At 50.5% G+C, this 16739-nt stretch overlaps 2 protein-coding genes across 2 annotated transcripts; both read right to left on the bottom strand.

Moving 5' to 3' along the window:
• Positions 1–771: 771 nt before the first annotated feature.
• MYF5 (myogenic factor 5) lies at positions 772–3436 on the bottom strand. Its single transcript, XM_086740050.1, has 3 exons — positions 1946–3436; positions 1366–1441; positions 772–1217 (listed from the first exon to the last, which is right to left on the bottom strand). Exons 1-3 carry the CDS (start codon positions 2450–2452, stop codon positions 1021–1023), a joined length of 780 nt encoding a protein of 259 aa, XP_086596176.1. The 5' UTR covers positions 2453–3436; the 3' UTR covers positions 772–1020.
• Positions 3437–8203: 4767 nt separating this feature from the next.
• MYF6 (myogenic factor 6) lies at positions 8204–10287 on the bottom strand. The gene is made up of 3 exons (XM_086740048.1): positions 9454–10287; positions 9094–9184; positions 8204–8866 (listed from the first exon to the last, which is right to left on the bottom strand). Exons 1-3 carry the CDS (start codon positions 9970–9972, stop codon positions 8748–8750), a joined length of 729 nt encoding a protein of 242 aa, XP_086596174.1. The 5' UTR covers positions 9973–10287; the 3' UTR covers positions 8204–8747.
• Between the last annotated feature and the right edge of the window lie 6452 nt (positions 10288–16739).

Genomic DNA, 16739 nt, shown 5'->3' with positions numbered 1-16739 from the left:
GTAGAAACAGTTAGATTTAGTGCTTCGAAGGAAACAGTTGTAAACTCCGAAGTTCGTGAAGACTTGGCCTGGCTGTTTCTAGAGTGACGAATGTTCATCCTGGCTGGTGGGATCAAAGTCATTGATCAAAGTCATCAAACCACGACAGGAGCAAATAGGTCTGTATTGATTTCTGAATATTGTGAAATGTACCTTGTGGATTTTGAAAGAGATACTTGCGGTTTGTTCTTACAAACTCTACTAAATTTATCTCAGCAAGAACACTGAGAGTGACTGAGAGCAAAATTCGCTGACAGCGTATCAGAGCTAGATCATGCAGTTGTTTTACAGAAGAGGGCTAAATCTGAAATATGTGTTCAGTCTTCATACTCACAGAAAGAAACAAGGGCTTTTCCAGGGGAAGGGAAAGAAAAGGGAAAAAAAAAAAGAAGGTAAGTGTGAAATATTACTTTTACTCTTGCAGAAAATAAAGGAAACTCTGGCCATAGCAGGAGAGGAACGAAGAGAGAACTTGACCCTCTGCATTTTTGCTCCTCCATGAGCCGTCTCAGAAGAATACCCACTGGTGATGGGAGAAGCAAGTTCCCAGGACCCAGCCCAGCAAGATGCTCTATCTCCCGGCCCAGGACCGCCGTGGGGAGACAGGTCCCACAGGGGTGACCGAGTCTGGGCGGGGGCTGAACACGGACGCTGGTAGGCACCCCGCGGGGGGGTCTCGCAGCCCTCCCCAATACCAGGGAATGCACCTAAAGAACCAGCAGGCCAGACAGCTCTCTGACAGCACGTTTTATTCGCAGCGGGGTTTCCAGGGTAGCGGGTCCCTCTGTCCCGGGGGGAACCCCGAACTGGGGCCCGACGGGGCGCTCAGCCCCCAGCCCGGGGGGCGGGGGAGGGGGGCAAGCGTTGCTGGGGCTGCCCCTCCCGCCCGAGAAGCGTTTGCAGATCGCGGCAGGGCGAGGGGGGCGGCCCCGGGGGAGAGGCGGCGGCAGGGGTGCCGGGCCCCCCCCACCCTGGGGCCCCTCATAAGGCCTGGTAGGTCCGTCGGGGCGGCGGCGTCCCGGGCGTCCCCGGCCCCGAATCGATGCTGGTGGCGCTGGGCGAGAGGGAGTCGGCGTGGCGGAGGGGCAGCCCCGGCTCCTCGGCCGGGGAGAGGCGGTCCACGATGCTGGAGAGGCAGTCCAGGCTGGACAGGGCGCTGCTCGGCTCGGCGGCATACCCTGCGGCCCCGGGGGGGACACGACAGCGCGTTACAGCGGGGTCCCGTTCTGCCATCCCCAAAGTGCGGCGGGGAGCGCGGCATCCCCTCCTCCTCCTCCCCTCCCCACCCACGGCCCCCGGCTGCGGCTGCCGTCGGGTGTGGCTTACCCTGGGCCATCTCGGAGCAGTAAACGGCGTCGAAGCTGCTGCCTCTCGCCGACCAGGCGGGGCTGCCGCAGTCGGCCTGGAAGACAGCGAGGGGCGAGTGCCGGCCCGGCCGCCCCCACCCCGGCGGCCAGGGGGACTTTCTCTCTCCCCCTCCGCCCCCGCCACTCCCGGAGGGGAAAGCTCTTTAAAGCCTGACGGGGAGGGGGAGCTGGGCAGCAGCCCCCTCGGCCCGGCTGCGGCCGGGCAGCGCCTTCCCCGGCTCCCCCCGCCCCACGTCTCACCCCTGTGCTGCACCGCGCTGAGCTGGGGAGGGGTGTACAGACACGAGCCCCCGAGGGCTGGGGCGCTTGCTGGGTGCCCTTTGGCAGCGTTACCGTCCCCCTCCCAGTGCATTCCCGAATAGCCCCTGCGCACGCTCAGCATCAAAACTGAGAAAGGGCCTGTTTAAACCCCAAATCGTCCACCTTCTCCTGACGCCCGGCTGCACTGGGCCCGTCCCAGACCCCTGGGCCGAGGGGGACCTGCCCGCGAGGCCTCCCTGGGGTCCCCACAGCCCCCATGACTCCTGCCCCTCTCTTACCATCCCGTCGGAGCAGCTGGAAGTGGGGCTGGTCGGTTCGGAGCAGCTCTGTCCCGGCAGGTGATAGTAGTTTTCTACCTGTTCTCTCAAGAGCTCCTGGAGGCTCTCGATGTACCTGATGGCATTTCTCAGGATCTCTACTTTGGGGAGCCTTTGGTTGGGGTTGGCAGTGGTGCATCTCTTCAGGGTCTCAAAAGCCTGGTTCACTTTCTTCAGCCTCCTCCTCTCCCTCATGGTGGCTGCCTTCCTCCGATCCATGGTGGTGGATTTTCTCTTGCAGGCTTTGCAAGCCCACAGGAGACAGTGGCCGGCCTGATGGTGGCCGGTGGGAGCTCGGACATGCTCCTCTTCCTCGGAGCAGGCAGGCTCGGGGGGGTTGTGGGGGCCGAAGGCAGGCAGGTCCCTGGGCTCAAAATCCTCTGGGAACTCGCCCTCCGGGGAGGAGAGGCAGGAGCTGTCATAGAAGAGCTCGGAGGGGGAGAACTGGCAGCTGTCCATCACCTCCATCCGTACAGGCTCCGCACCGTGCTGGGGTGAGTTCCTCGGTAGTGAGCGACCCGGGATGGAGTGTCTGTCCCTGGGCTGCTGCGTGGGGCCCCTATATATACACACGTGTGGAGGGAGGCTGGTCCGCGGCGGGCAGTCTCTATTAGCATATCCCACCACATCCCCCGCGCCGGGGGCTGTCTGGGCAAGCCTCCCTCAGGTCCCCAGGAGAGGGTTTGCTCCGCATCACTCCTTTGGAAAGGGGTGAGCCAGGGGCTTCTCTGGTGCGCGACCTCCCCCAAAACCAGTCGCGACATCTCCGGAGTTGGGAATTTGGAGTTTTGGTATGCAAAGAGAAAAGAGGGGCAGTGGACACCCGCGAACCGCTGACATTTCCTACAGAGCCGTTCCTTATCCCCGTGTTCCCATCTCCCATCACATGCCGGCTCTCCCCATGGGGGAATTAACGTAAAGCCCCCTGTAGAGTCTACTTGTGTGTCTTTATGCCCCACAGCCCGTGGTCCAGGTCTGACCAGAAACAACTTACCCCTCTTCTCAGGCCTAAGATTTGTTCATTTATGTCAGGGAGTGCTTTGTCCTGTAATTAAAGCTGTGTCACCAGCCATTTACAATTACAAACCAGAGGACCAAAATGCACAGCTATGTGTAGCCAGGAGAGACGAGGAGGAGAGAAACTCAGATTTTAGTGCTGTCAGATCGGGTCACAGGGAAGGGTGCTCACAAAAGAAAAGTGTACGTGTTTGCATCCAGACAGATCCCCTTCCCGTTCTTTCTCCTACTTGTGTGACCTGGTGCTGCTAGAGACACAACAGCCAAGCAGCGCCTTGGGCTTGCTAATTTTCTGCTTTCAGGCAAACTTGTACCGTTACAGATGCGGCCCAGCTGCCAGTGCAACAAACCCCTCCTGGAAGTGTAAAATTTCTAACCCAGCAATCCCTAAGTAACTTTACACAAGCCGGGGACAAAAGCTTTGCAGAGCTCCGGCCGCAGCAGTAGCTGAGGGGTGCAAGGGTCATTAGGGTGGGTAATGAAGCCATTTAACAGGCATTTGCTAACGCGCAGGAATCCTTTGGTTTCATCCAGGTGGCTTTTGTAGTTGAGGAAAATATTATGAGAAGGCAAAGGAAATCTTCCCTACCTGGGAATAAAATTAGGTTAAGTCAAAAGGAAAGCTAAGTGACCCAGCCGCCGTTCAAATGCTACGGAGCCAGTTTGTGTGCCCGGGGAAATGGCCTCTCTGATTCGCCTCTCTTCAGGAAGAGGTAATGCGGGGGAGCATGGTGGTCCGGTTGTCTCAAGGGGCTGCTCTTCCAGTGAGCAAGGCAAGTAGGGAGCACCAAGAGGTGCCTTGCAGAAGGATACGCTGCTGGGGAGCCTTCTGACCCGCCCGGGCAAGGCAGAGAGCGGCTGGGGATGGAGAGACCCCATCTTCCTCAACCCCCAACAGATTTCCACTCTTAGTCTAAAACTTTTCCTAAAAACAAACCCCATGCACACACTCTTCTTCCTACGAGCAGATGCATAATTACCTAAAGGTTGGGGAAGGCTGCACCGCTTTGGTTTATTTGGGGCCATAAACGGGGGGAGCCCCCCTTTGAAATGAATACTGTAGGAAAAGCAGAGTTGATAAAGGAGTAAAGTTACAGAAAGGGGAAAAGCTTAGCCTTTCAAGCTTCGGCTCCTCCAAGGTGCAGGTTGCTGTTTAGCTGGGCGGCATCCGAAACAGGGCAGTTCCCTATTGTTTTCCTAAGAAACTGTCCGTCAGGAGGGAGCAACTTGAACTCTTCACTGGGCTGTGGCCTGCGAACACAGAGGTGCACACACAGACACAGACACTCAATTTGATTTACCACATTTGCGCTGGCTAAAATAGACCTGCTTACAGATTTATGCTTTGTGCAGGAATAAACTTGATCTTTAAAGTGCCGCTTGCAGTTCTGATCGCCTTTCAACGGTTTCTCTCCAACTGTGCACTGTGGATCTGCCGGTGCACAACGATGAGCCCCCGGGTCCCGCTGTCTTGGTATGGCAGAGCTTTCACTCGCAGCTTTAACTCGCAGCTTTTAACTCCAGCGGGACTGGGGTTGTTAGGAAACGTGCCTTTTCCCAAAAGTCTTTCAGGACCTAGGAAAATTTGTTTCCTTTCCCCTTGAATATTTTGAGGGAAGGGGAAGAAAGGATGGAACAGCCTGTCACTCAGGAAGAAAAGAAAAATCTGTAATTAGTATCCCTTAAGAGCCCCCGGCTCCTCTGGTAAAGTGATCTCAAAACAGATTTGCAAAAGTGGAGAAAAGAAAGGGGAGAGAAAACACAAACTACAAGGCTGGCTAATGAGGCTGCCGGGCGGGTGCGGGGCGGGGGAGGATATAGTGCTGTGCTGCATTTCAGGAGGCTCGGAGCCGGAAAGCGGGAACAGCCTAAGCATCAGACACTGTCTGCTCCTGCGGAGGGGCAGAGAGAAAATGGTGAAGGCGTCAGGACCTCTTTATGTGGTATTCCTCACCCCAGCCCTCCCCGCTCGGCAGCAATTGCCGCGCCGCTCCTGTTTCTGCGGGGATTCGGTCCCACGCGACGACCATTTCCAGAGCCCGCGACCCTTTTCCAAGCCCCGTGCCTTTCTGTTTAAGCAAGGAAAATCCAGCCGACACCATAAACCACTAGCCCGAGGGTGGTGGTGGGGAGAGAGGTAGTTTTGGGGACCCACCCGAGCGCGCCCTGCCGTGCCCGCTCTGTCTCCTCAGCCCCCAGCCGCACCCAGACCCCCGGGTCCCGGCGCGGGGCAGCAACCGGCAGCCAGAGCGTTATTCGGGGGTGCGTTTGTTTTATCTAACGCTGCCTGCGGGGACGGCGACGGCCGGCACAGGGGAAGCCGCAGCCACCTCGCTCCGTGCCGCCTTCGTGTGTGTGTGTGTGTGTCCCCTCCCCGCCCCCCACCCCGGACTCTCCCCTCCGGTACCGGTGTCGGCGGCGTGGCCTCCTCCGCGCCGCCCCCGCCAGCAAAGCTGTTTCCCAGTTGGGACTGCTGGGAGATGGGGGGGAGGGGGGTGGGTCCGGCGCTTCCAGCCGTGTGAGAAACGTTTGGTTCGCCCCGGCGCTGGGAACCCCGCGCACCTAAGTAAACACATCAGTACCTGCCAGAGGGGCTGTACTGCGGACAGCTGAAGAAGGCATTGGCCTCTGCTGGCACCCTGGGACTCCCAGGAGAGATCAAAGGCACACGGGTGGGGGTGGGTGGGTGGTTAGCAGCCTTGAGACTGCGAAAAGTTGCTAGTTCCTGCTATCCGAGGGATGTCCCAGCGAGCACATGGCCCAATTATTCAACTTCTTCGCTCCCCCCAATTCCCGGGCTCATTGTCCACAGAAAGGTGGAAGCTCTGGAAAAAAAAAAAAAAATCGGACGGGTTCCCCACACCGGCAGCGATCCAAATAGGAATTTTCCCTGTGGAAACGGCTGCTGGGTTGACGCCTGCCCGCCTTGCCTTCGGCCTCAGAAAACAGAGCCAGCTGCCGGCTGCCCGCCTCCCTCTCTGGCTTGCGGGCGGTTTTGGGGGGGGGGGGGGGAATAAAGCCCCCCCGCCTCCAAACGGCAGCGGGAGGGGGCCACTGGCATTCGTGCAAAAACTGCGGTGACTTTGTGCGCGGCCCCTCCAAAAAAAAAAAAAAAAAAAAAAGGTTGATTAAATCGCAAACCTCTCATCCTTACCCGGTTATTACCCTTTGATTTTGTGATTCCGGGACCTTTTGGCTTTGGCTGGGGACTTAGGTAAAGATTATCGTTATTAATATCGAACACAAACACTTTAACTGCAAACACCCTGAGGACCTTCGCTGGGAAGCCCAGCACATCAGCCGCAGTCACGGGGGTCACGGAGAGTCTCTTCGGGAGGTATTTTCTTTATTTAATAAAATAAAAAACAAACAAACAAAAAACAACCAACCAAAAAAAAAAAAAGGCAAAAACCCTTTCCTTTAGGCAAACTTACTCCAAAAAACCGATCCAGTTTCCCTGGTGCTGGAGGAGCCTCTACCGTGGGGGTCCTGCGGGGCGGGGGGGGGGGGTGCTCAGGCCGAGCTGAGGGCACAGCTGCCAGCAGGCTGGCGGGGTGTTGGCCTGGCATTGGGGTTTTGGGAGTGCTTCAACACCCCTTCTGCCCGGCTGCGGGGAGCGCGGGTCCTGCGGGGCTTCCCTCGGCCGGTGCTGCATCAGCTGCGCGTGGCCCTTCTCTCTGACCCGGTGGGGATCGGAACAGATTATTTAAGGAAGGCGACGGGCTTCTAACCCGATACCCTGTTGCCTATCGAGTGCCCTCGCTACAGAACCAACCGGTGACATCTTCGCTCTTTCGCCAAAATGCAGAGATTGCAGGCGAGAACTCGCGTTCCCCGAAGCGCCCGGTGGTTCCCTGCGGCAAAGGGTTTTGGGTTTTTTTGACACGCTACGTGCCCACTGCACTGTGCGGCCGTGACAGAGGACAGAGTATCTCAGCAGAGAGCATCGACTTCACCGGTTCAAAACCCCGGCTGGGCAGGGTGGCACAGAGCGGGAGGAAGGGGGCACGGCGGCGGCGAAGCCAGCTCTCGGGGCCGGCTCCTTCCTTCAAACGGGCCGAGAAAGGAGAAACCTTCCAAACGTGGCTGTGACCTTTCAAAAAAACAACAACAACAAAAACACCAAAAAAAAAAAAAAAGAAAAAAAAACCCAACAAAAACGCAACAACAAAAAAATCCCCACAAACAACAAACCCAAATAATATATCAAAGGTTAAAGGAGAGCGTCGGGCGGGCAGAGCGGAGATAGCATTCCTCTGGTTTTTGCCCCGTCTGTGTTTTTGCGAGCCCCGCGTGTGTGCGGGCAGGGCAGGGCGCTAGCAGGGGTGGTCGCCCTTGCCCGGGGTGTGAGCGACCTGTTACAAACCGGAACGCTCCGAGCAGCTCCGCTCCGCCGTCCTCAGAGAAGCTGCGCTTTTTTACATCGCTGAGTGAAAGGCTTCACTTGTTGTTACCCCCCACAGCTCCCCCCTCCACCAAACCCTTTTCGGCCGCTTTAACTCTTTCCTCCCTGAAGGACCCCATTCTTTTCTCCCTCAGGCTCAAGGAAGCCAAGGGGAGTTCCCTTTCCTGGGAAGAGATCCCAGCCCCCGAGGGAGCGGGCTCCTGTCACAGCCCTTCGCTGCCCCGTTAGGGCAGCAGGGCCATCGATTTTGCCGCAGACGGGGCCTGGGTTCAAGTCCTCCGGTGCCGAGAGGAAAAGGTGAGACGCGCTCAGCCTCGCTGTTCTCAAGGACCTGGGACGGGGTGGAGGGGGGGGCTCGTTGCGCTTCCTCGCCCACCATGTGCAGGACAAGGGTGAAGAAGCGTCCCTGCCTGGCGAGCTACGCAAGCGGCACGGTCGGATATTTTGGGAGACCAGCACCGTTTTCCAAGGGGGAAGAGCGCGTTTACCAGGCGCGGCGAGGAAACCGGCTGCGGGCGTCCCGAAAAGCTGCGGGTCCTCCCGGGCATCCCCTCACCGTGCCTGCCCCCGGGGAGCGGGCGGGGAATGACCACCGCGGGTGCGGCCCTAGGTGAGGGGAGATGCTCCTTAGAGGAGAAAACGGAGAAAAAAAAAAAAATCTGTCCTGAGTGCTGCCTCAGTCACACGGGCCGTGTCTCGGGCAGATATGTCTGACTCTTCAGGGCTTGATCTCGTTCAAGGCAGTGGCGGGTTTTAACTCCGGGATCGGGTTGTTATTTAATTATGAGAGGGGGGAACACTGTAACACAAAGAGCTTTATTTTACAATCCAAGAAATCCGTCTGTTCTTATATACAATATCACATTCCACCATTTAAATATATATTTGTTATGTTTACAAAAGAAAAGACAGTACTAAAATTATTTACAGGAACGAAAGGAGGCGGGAACTCTTTAAATACGCCTAACACGAAATGCAACCAACGGCTTCACTCAAACAGGAATGAACTTTCCGGTGAATCTCAGACAAAGTGGATCACCGGTACATAGGTAAGTACATTAAATTAAAAAAAAAAAAAAAAAGAGGAGGGGTGGTCTATGCAACACAATTTAAAGAAAACAAAACTCAGAAGGAAAAAAGAAAGGAGGAAAGAAAAAGGGGGAGAGTCTGTGTGGCTCGATTCGGTGAGAGCCATTTTCTTTGGGGTCAGTGTACCTTGCCTTGACCTTAACAAGGCCCCTGCCTGGGCTTTCCACTCTGTTAATTTGCTTCATTACTGAGTTTAGAGGGAAGGGGGTAGGGGCTCCATCTCCGTCAAACGTACTACCGGACCAACGGGATTTATTTCTCCACCACTTCCTCGGCGTTGGGAGGTTTGGGCTCGTCGGAAGAAATACTGTCCACTATGGAAGAGAGGCAGCGGAGGCTGCTGGAGGCCGACGACTCGACGGTGGAGCCTCCTGCTCAACGAGAGTAAAAGGGGTTAAAGAGCAAACCGCTCCTCCTCGCCGGGCCTCGCAGGGGTCGCGAAGAGCCCGGGCGCCGGAGGATGAGAGAGAGAGACCGTTGGCGGCCGCGGCCGTTAGGGACTGCGGCCGTTGGGGCGAGGGCAGGGCGGGCGGCAGCGGGGGCGGCGGCGGCCGCTCGGCCTCGCAGAGGGAGGAGGGCGGCGGCGGTGCGAGTTTACCTTCCTTAGGGCTGACTCCTAGGGCTCGGGAATGCTCGGAAACGCTTTGCCAGTCGGAGCTGCAGGTGCTCAGGAAGTCCGAACCGTGGATCTGCGGCACACACAGGCGGGGGTAAGGGGGTAGAGACGAGGAGGGGATGAGATGTGAGATAAGGCGGACGGCCGCTGCCCGGTACCGGCCGGTTGCCCGCTGGAGGCCCGAGCAATTCGCTCGTTCCTCGAGGAGCCCCCTCCGCGCCCGCCGGGCCGCCGCAGAGGCCGTGCCGAGGAGGAGGGGAGGGGACGGGCGCGGCGGTTTCGCAGCTGGATGCCGGGGCGGCGGGAGGAATCAAGCGGCAGTAATCAAGCGGCAGTGCTTACATTGCCCTGCTTGGGGCTGAAGCTGAAGGGGTCCCCCCCGATCTCCTGCATTTTCTCCTGCTGATCCAGCCGATGCAAGAGGTCCTGCAGCCTCTCGATGTAGCTGATGGCGCTCCTCAGAATCTCCACCTTGGGCAGCCTCTGGTTGGGGTTGGCCACAGTCCTTCTTTTCAGAGCCTCGAAGGCTTCGTTGATCTTCTTCAGCCTCCTTCTCTCCCGCAGGGTGGCTGCCTTCCGTCTGTCCGTGGGAGCCGACTTTCTCTTGCAAGTTTTACAAGCCCAGATCAAACACTGGCCGGGGCAGTGAGGGGGTTGTAGTCCCGGGGGTGCCAACACATGCTCCTCTCCGCTGCTGTCACTGCTGGCCTCTGGCGGCATTTGGTCCTGACAGGGGGACAAGGTGCCATCACTGCCTGGGTACAGTGGAGAACCCTCGGCCATCTCCAGCTGCTGCAGGGCTCCATTCTCCCCGTCCAAGTAGAAGAAATAGGAGCCAGTTTCAAAAAGGTCCATCATCATGCTGTCCCTCGGCCTCTCTGCCTGCTTGAGTTGGGTGGCAGGCTCGAAAACACCCCGAGGAACAACCCAGATGGAATTTAATTAGTGCAGTGACATAAGTCCCCCCTGCTTTATATAGGAGCTGCTGAAACCCTATCCAACTTTTAGCTGTCGCGGTGCATCACCCTCCAAAACTGATTCCAGCCAGTCTCCTGGACGCTGTCCTGAGACCATCTCCTATTTAGAAGGGGGAGGAGAGGAGGGAGGCAAATAAGAAAAATAATAATAATAAAAAGGAAAACAAGTGAAAAATGCAACTCAATTTCTTCCCCCCCATCCCCTGCCCCAAAATGGGGTGCAGCGAAGGGATGCGAGGTGGGGGCTCCAGAGCCGTGTCTGGCTGCTGAGCCTGCGGGGGCACGGCTGGAGGACAAAGGCGCAGGGCTACGCAAGAAGCCCTCCCCCAGCCCACCCCTCACACCCCCCAGCGCACGCTCCTTGCCCCAGTGCTAAGTATAGATCTATAAGGAGAGATTTCAAAGGCAGGCATCACTCTCCAAATAGATGGGTTAATATTTTCAGAAGAAGCCCCTGCTATTTCCCCCCCTCCCCTTGAAGCATGCCATTCCTGTGACCCAAGCCACCCGGGCCAGCCCAAGGTTAGGAGCCAAGCTCACTGTTCCTCCACACACAGGGGGAAGGTTGCCAAGGCAGAGCTTTGCTGCGCCCGCGGTTATTGTACCTCTGTTTAGTCTTTTAATCTGAACTTTCCCGTGTTGCCCGTGAGGTGACAGGAGTGATTCCAGGTGACTGATGGGACTCTCCCCCTGTCCTTGACAGTGTTTAGGACAAGCAAAGCTCAGGCATCTAGTGTAACTGCAGTTTAATCCCTTGAGCCTGGCAAGGTATATAGAGCTTCCTGGCCCCTGAGGCAGAAGTGGAGCTTGTGATCACTTTCTGTTAGCCTATACTGTAATGTCACATCGTGTCTAGGCTTCTTGTACATCAAGAAAGAGAAAATACGGGAAAATGGCCTGTTTGCCTCTTTCCTTGAACTGCTTTGTGCTCCTTAAATCTCATGTAATTTCTCTCTGCTTATATAAAAATATATACATATATACATGTCCATATCTAGAGACACACACATATGTATTTGTATTTAGATGGATAAGTAAGTCGATTTCTATGTGTGTACACATGTGTGTACACACATAAATGTGTATGCTTGTTCGTAGAACTTAAAATAATATATGAAGAGTAGATGACGCTCCTGGAATACCACAGTATCTTTCAAAGATGGCTTCTAACTTCCCTTCTTTCTAAAGGGAACCGTGACATTTTTGTCTGCTTCTCAAAAGTGACAATGAAATTGAGCATTGATTGGACTGTTTCTCCAAAACTGATTGCAAACCAATTTTTCAGAGTCCAAAAATCTTTAAGAGTAGTTCTGATTTTGTTTTTACCAAATCAATGCTGTTGGAATGGATCTAATTTCTGCTTTAGTAAGACGGAACAATATATAGTTTTGGATGAGACAGAGAAATTCAGACTGTTCTCAGGGAAACTGATTTTGATATTAATATGCCAGCACTGAGGGTTTTTTTTTCATCTTTGGATTAAGGAAAGGGTAGTCTTGCTGTTAAGGAGCTGGGCATAAGGCGCAGTTTCTCAGTTTCCATGCTCTGCAACTTGCTTTCTGTTTGACCTTTGACCAGTCACTTAATTTCCCTGTAATTTTGTTTTCTACCCTTAAAAAGGGATACAATGTTGACCTTTAGCCATCCCTTGTGTTCCTCATTTAATTTGCTGACTGTTCAGGTAGGACCCACCCTCGACATTACATGCTTTGGGGTCCCACAGGGAAGTTTGTCCCATACCATTAGTGATTTTTTAAATATAAAAGAATATGTTTGCCGATTATTTAAAACATTTTCACATTTATGACAGTCGGTTTTTTATTTTAATCTTTAGTTTCTTCACTACTGCTCTGGGAATGTTTGGACAAGACAAAGACGAGATCAGTCTGCTGGTGAGGTGCGCAAATGAAAACAGTTTAAGGGAGAAATATCATTACCAAATTGTTGTTGTTTTCTTTTCAGGAGTTTTAACTGGACTTTGGGAGTTGGGAAACTGGAAGTTTAGGAGCCAGATGCTCTTTCTGCTGTCAACAGATTTTTTTTTTTTTTTTTAAACAGGAAACAGAGTAAGTTCTTTCTTTCCAGCACTTAGTGCTAGAGTAAACAGATTTGGTTCCTCACAGTAAAGTGGGCAAAGCATAGTTAGCCCTTTCTTGAGCAAAACTATCAATGGTAACTGAATTTTGATTTGAATGTAGTTGGCCAATTCCCCCATAACGTGAGCAACTTGAATTTTGCTGTAGCCATCACACTGCATCTCCCATTCCAGCTCCTTGGTGAGCATAACACAGCTAGCAAACAACCCTAGCACATTTGAACAGAATGTCCTCAATGGTATTCTCCATTACAAAAGTGGATCAAGATTCAAAAGTTGGTGCTGTTCTTTTTTCTCTTCATGCCTTGCATTCCAGATCATGTTAGATACAAGCACAAAGATGTAAGGGGAAGTGAAAACATGTGAACAACTGGACATAGAATTGGAAGGGGGATCAGTGCTGAACTCCATTTGTAACTTCAGTTGGCTTGATAGCCCCTTACAGAAAAACTCACTCTCAGTCTGTGAAGCCAGTTCTGTATTCAGTTACTGCTTTCACCAGAACAGTGTGGTACTCTACTGGAAATGTACTTTCAGTATATTTACACAAGTAAAATATGGTCTACAAGATCAATTATGCTACCAAAGAAGTATTTCAGTAAGTCAATGAGTGGTAAGTTCAGTAAGTGGTCAGGATGACTCAAATCCAAGAAATATACACTGCATTTTAAGTCACAGCTGATCTCCAGAATTTAGATTCCTCCAAGTTAACTTTTCCACATAAACTTTTATATGTAATTGTAGTTGAATGATGAGCCTGTAACTGCTCAGGTCACTCTTGACACCTTATGATGCAAGTGGAAGTTCAATGCAGAATTATAGAGAAGTATTTTGTCATTTAGGACACACATAGCACTACATACCACTCCAAATACCTTTTTCTCCTTAACTCTCTTCAAGATTCTTCCAGCCACAGGGAATTGTGTATTTTTAATCTTTGATCTCTTCGACACTTCTTTGCAGTGACATCGGTATTCAGTGGGGATCAGGCATACCCACTCCTATTTGGCACTCTGAAAGGGCACCTAGGTGAAGATGAAATTTTCAGCCTGTTCTACTTGTACAATGTCCTCCTTGATTTGAGAGATGGTTGGATACCTTGGCTACCAGGTAATGGTTCTTCAGTTGCTTCTTGCAGATTTCTGAAGTACAGGTTATCAACATAGGCCCAGCAGTGGGCATACCAAGGTTTTTGGAGTTTATTTGCACTTCAGATATGGAAATTTTTCTGTTCTCATTCCCATTCTCCTTTTTTTTTCCTTTTACACTGATGTTCAACAGCAGAAACTTTCCTGTTCAACATGTTTTATTGTTAATACACAATGCTATTCTTCTGCCTTTTTTTTTTCTTTTTCAAACAGTTGACATTGTTCAAAACTTGTGTTTCACCAAATTGCTGAAATTCCTCTAACATTTAACTAGGTATTTTCTGGTGGAATTTCTAATGTCCTTTTTTTTTCAAAGGAACATCTCCTTTTAAAATTTTAGCACTTTTCATCTAATTTCTCAACAGATAAAAAATGATACACTGTCCTCATTATAGTCTCAAGCCAACCACTTAAAAGTACCTGTTTGCTACAGGAAAAGTCTAGGCTTTTACTCCTGTCCTCTCCATCAATTCCAATTCACATTCAGATGATCTTCTCACCTGAGTTTGGTAGTATATTGAAGTATCTGTAGGTGGCATGTCTGGGGATGTACGTTAACATCCATGTTTTGTTGTAACGTGTGTTATATGGTTAGGACACCAGTCAAACTATTAAAGGGTTAATTGTCTGCCATTCCTCCTGATGTGCCAAGAGATGCACTGAAATATGCACCCAGGATGTGTTTAGATTCTCATTTTAATTTGTCAGGAATGCCTTGTGGAGCGAATCTCAAAATAGCCCCCACTTACTGCACTTTTGATACTTTTGACACAGGGGGCTCTCAGAGTGTATCATCTGGGTTCTGTTCAAGTGAAACTAAGCTGGGAGGCACTCAGAAATGTGAAGTGGGTGCTAGGTCTTCTGCACTGCCAGTTTCTGCAGATCTGCTCCTGATGCACCTATACTGTCTACTGTTCATAGTCATAGTTCATTGGGAAAATGTAGAGAAAACCTTGACGTGTTGTTGCACTGAGAGTTGCAGCTGAAATAGTATATCATGCCACGGATTGCAAAAGCTAAGGGGGATGAGACACTTCATCTCTCCTTTCCCTTCAGAAGGGAATTTTAAGCAGATGGGAAGGATTGAGATATCTTTACTTTTTAAAGATGTTTGAAATGACTGAGAGATGTGGAAACTGTAAGGGAAATTTGGCAGACAGAGGACAGGTAACCTGGTAAAGAACATGTATCTGTCCCTGAATCTACAACTATTATAGAAACGTTTGGTGACCAGAGATTAGAGACTTTCCATAAGTTTTCTTGAAAGTCTGGGCAGTGGACATAGCATTTCCTATGCTGACAAAAACCTGTGGGAAATCTAAGCAAAACTTCACTGACATTTGTGGAAGCATAACTCCTCCTGCTAGAACAGAGCCTATGGAACTTCATGGCTTGTGGTATGTAGGTGCACTTCTTAGCTGAACTTTGTTATCTCTTCTTGTCTTAAAATGTCTGAATTTCACAGAGGTGTGCGGAGGTAACACGGACAAGTGTTAATTCTTTATTTTCATTTATATATATTATTAGACTGTCAGCTGACTTTTGTTTACCTAGACTCTGTTGTTTACTTGACTCTATTCAAATTCTGCTTGTCCCAGGAAATGATAATATTTGCATATCCATATTGTCACATGCACTCTCACTGGAGATTTAGGAACTGAGTAGAGGAAGTGTGTGTACTGTGCATGCCAGTGCTTGTGTAAAAGTATGTGCCATTTCAGATAATTTTAAAGCATGTGGGAGCAGCCATCCCTCAAATGCAAGTTTGGCAAGTAGAGTAGTGAATGATAGTACATGCTCTGGAGCTGGGAAGCTAGAAAGGTAGAAATCCGAAAAAGACAACTTCATATAATTTTACCATCTTTGTAGGGGAAGATTTTAAAAATCTTATTCACAGAGGCCTTGACTGTATAGCTGTTCTAAATTATTGCTGTTTTCCTTTGATTGGATATGGACTTTAGTGTTCATATCAGTTACAGTCCTGTTAGTATCTGAAAGGTGCCACCTTGCTAACTAAACAGACTTCTCTAGTTCAGTATGGTAAGGTAGAATTTCATTACAGCTCTCATGTTGGGCAGTTATGAGACACAGTTCTAAATGGCAGATGCTTTAATGCCTGTGTCAGGGTCTACAGTGACAAATAGTCACCACTGGACAAACACATTTATTTTACTACAAGACGTTTTCCTGGGGAGGAGGGAGTGTCAATCAGAAACTGGAGGCTTGTTGCACTGTTGCTGGCTGGGACCAGCATTTTCCATGGTTCTAGATTCACAAACAGGAATTCCTTGCAGAAAGAAAAGTAGTAATAATGACAGATATCTTCTACTTTTGATTAGGCAAAAAATGGGGGACATGAAATGTGACACGAGTACAAGACACACCATGTGCTATATAATTGTATTTTTGCCATCATGTTTTTTTTGTAATTACACAAAAGGTCAGGTCATTTTTACAGTCATGTACTTATTTGGCTGTTTACACTGTTGGAAGCATAGAGTGCATTTTCACACTATGTCATTTCAGAACATGACTGTGACATCTAATCTCTGTCAAAAGGGCAATAGTTAAACCATAGTTGCTGCTACTAATGAAAATAAATATTCATTTTGATTCTGCAAGTGAAAGAAAGGAAAGGTTGTGTGGAGAGCTCGTTTCTGCATCCAGCACAGGCTAATCACATCCCGGCTGTCTATGGATATAAAGCGAGCTTAGTGCTGAAGACAGCAGAAAAATGACAGCTTACTTTTCTGTGGCTCCCAAGAGATTTTTGCAGAGCCATGGATCTTCATGGAAAACTGGGACAACAGTGGCTTGGAAGAGGAAGCTGTGAAGATACAGTGAAGGTAATGAATGTAGACAGCTCCCTCCTCAGCAATAACATAGAGATTGATTAAAACAGCACATCACAGAACCATGAAATGATTATGCCGAATGATCGCTTTTTATACCTAAATTGTATTCAACTACTTCATCATTCATTGCCAAATATTCTTTTGATTTCTTGGTGTAAGCTCTCTGACAAACAGTCGTGCCAGTTTAATGAGCTGTTTGATTATAGATACATAGCATTGGATGATTAAGCTAAAGTTAATAAGCTGTAGTCAAATACAGGCATTACATGGTCTTGACTTATTTCCTGGTGCTGCATTAATTCAGCCTCAATTATTCCATGCACATATGGATTTAAAATGCGTAAACAACAGAAATGGGAATATCTTGAGATATTACTGCTTCCAAATTGTAACTACAATGTTGGAAGCAATGCAGTTGTGTCATAGCCCTATAGAATTCACTGTTCTTAACAAGATTTTATATATTTTCTCTGTTGTCTATAATTTCAGAATTTGTTCATTATGTTTTCAGTATTCTTCTGCCTCTGTGGACAATCAGTTTAGGTCATAATTT

This window comes from Chlamydotis macqueenii, chromosome 1 (assembly GCF_036417535.1).
Source record: "Chlamydotis macqueenii isolate bChlMac1 chromosome 1, bChlMac1.mat, whole genome shotgun sequence".
NCBI lineage: Eukaryota > Metazoa > Chordata > Aves > Otidiformes > Otididae > Chlamydotis > Chlamydotis macqueenii.
Note: the sequence above shows the minus strand (reverse complement) of the source record. Positions and strands in the feature narration are given on the sequence as shown.

Bases quoted from the DNA above. Each gene is read 5' to 3' on its own strand.
- MYF5 (XM_086740050.1), bottom strand. From the start codon at position 2,452: ATGGAGGTGATGGACAGCTGCCAGTTCTCCCCCTCCGAGCTCTTCTAT. The intron at 1,442-1,945 runs GTAAGAGAGGGG...GCTGTCTTCCAG, and splicing joins CCAGCTGCTCCGACGGGATG to GCCGACTGCGGCAGCCCCGC. The intron at 1,218-1,365 runs GTAAGCCACACC...CCGGGGCCGCAG, and splicing joins CTGCTCCGAGATGGCCCAGG to GGTATGCCGCCGAGCCGAGC.
- MYF6 (XM_086740048.1), bottom strand. From the start codon at position 9,972: ATGATGATGGACCTTTTTGAAACTGGCTCCTATTTCTTCTACTTGGAC. The intron at 9,185-9,453 runs GTAAGCACTGCC...TGTGTGCCGCAG, and splicing joins TCAGCCCCAAGCAGGGCAAT to ATCCACGGTTCGGACTTCCT. The intron at 8,867-9,093 runs GTAAACTCGCAC...CTCGTTGAGCAG, and splicing joins AGGAGTCAGCCCTAAGGAAG to GAGGCTCCACCGTCGAGTCG.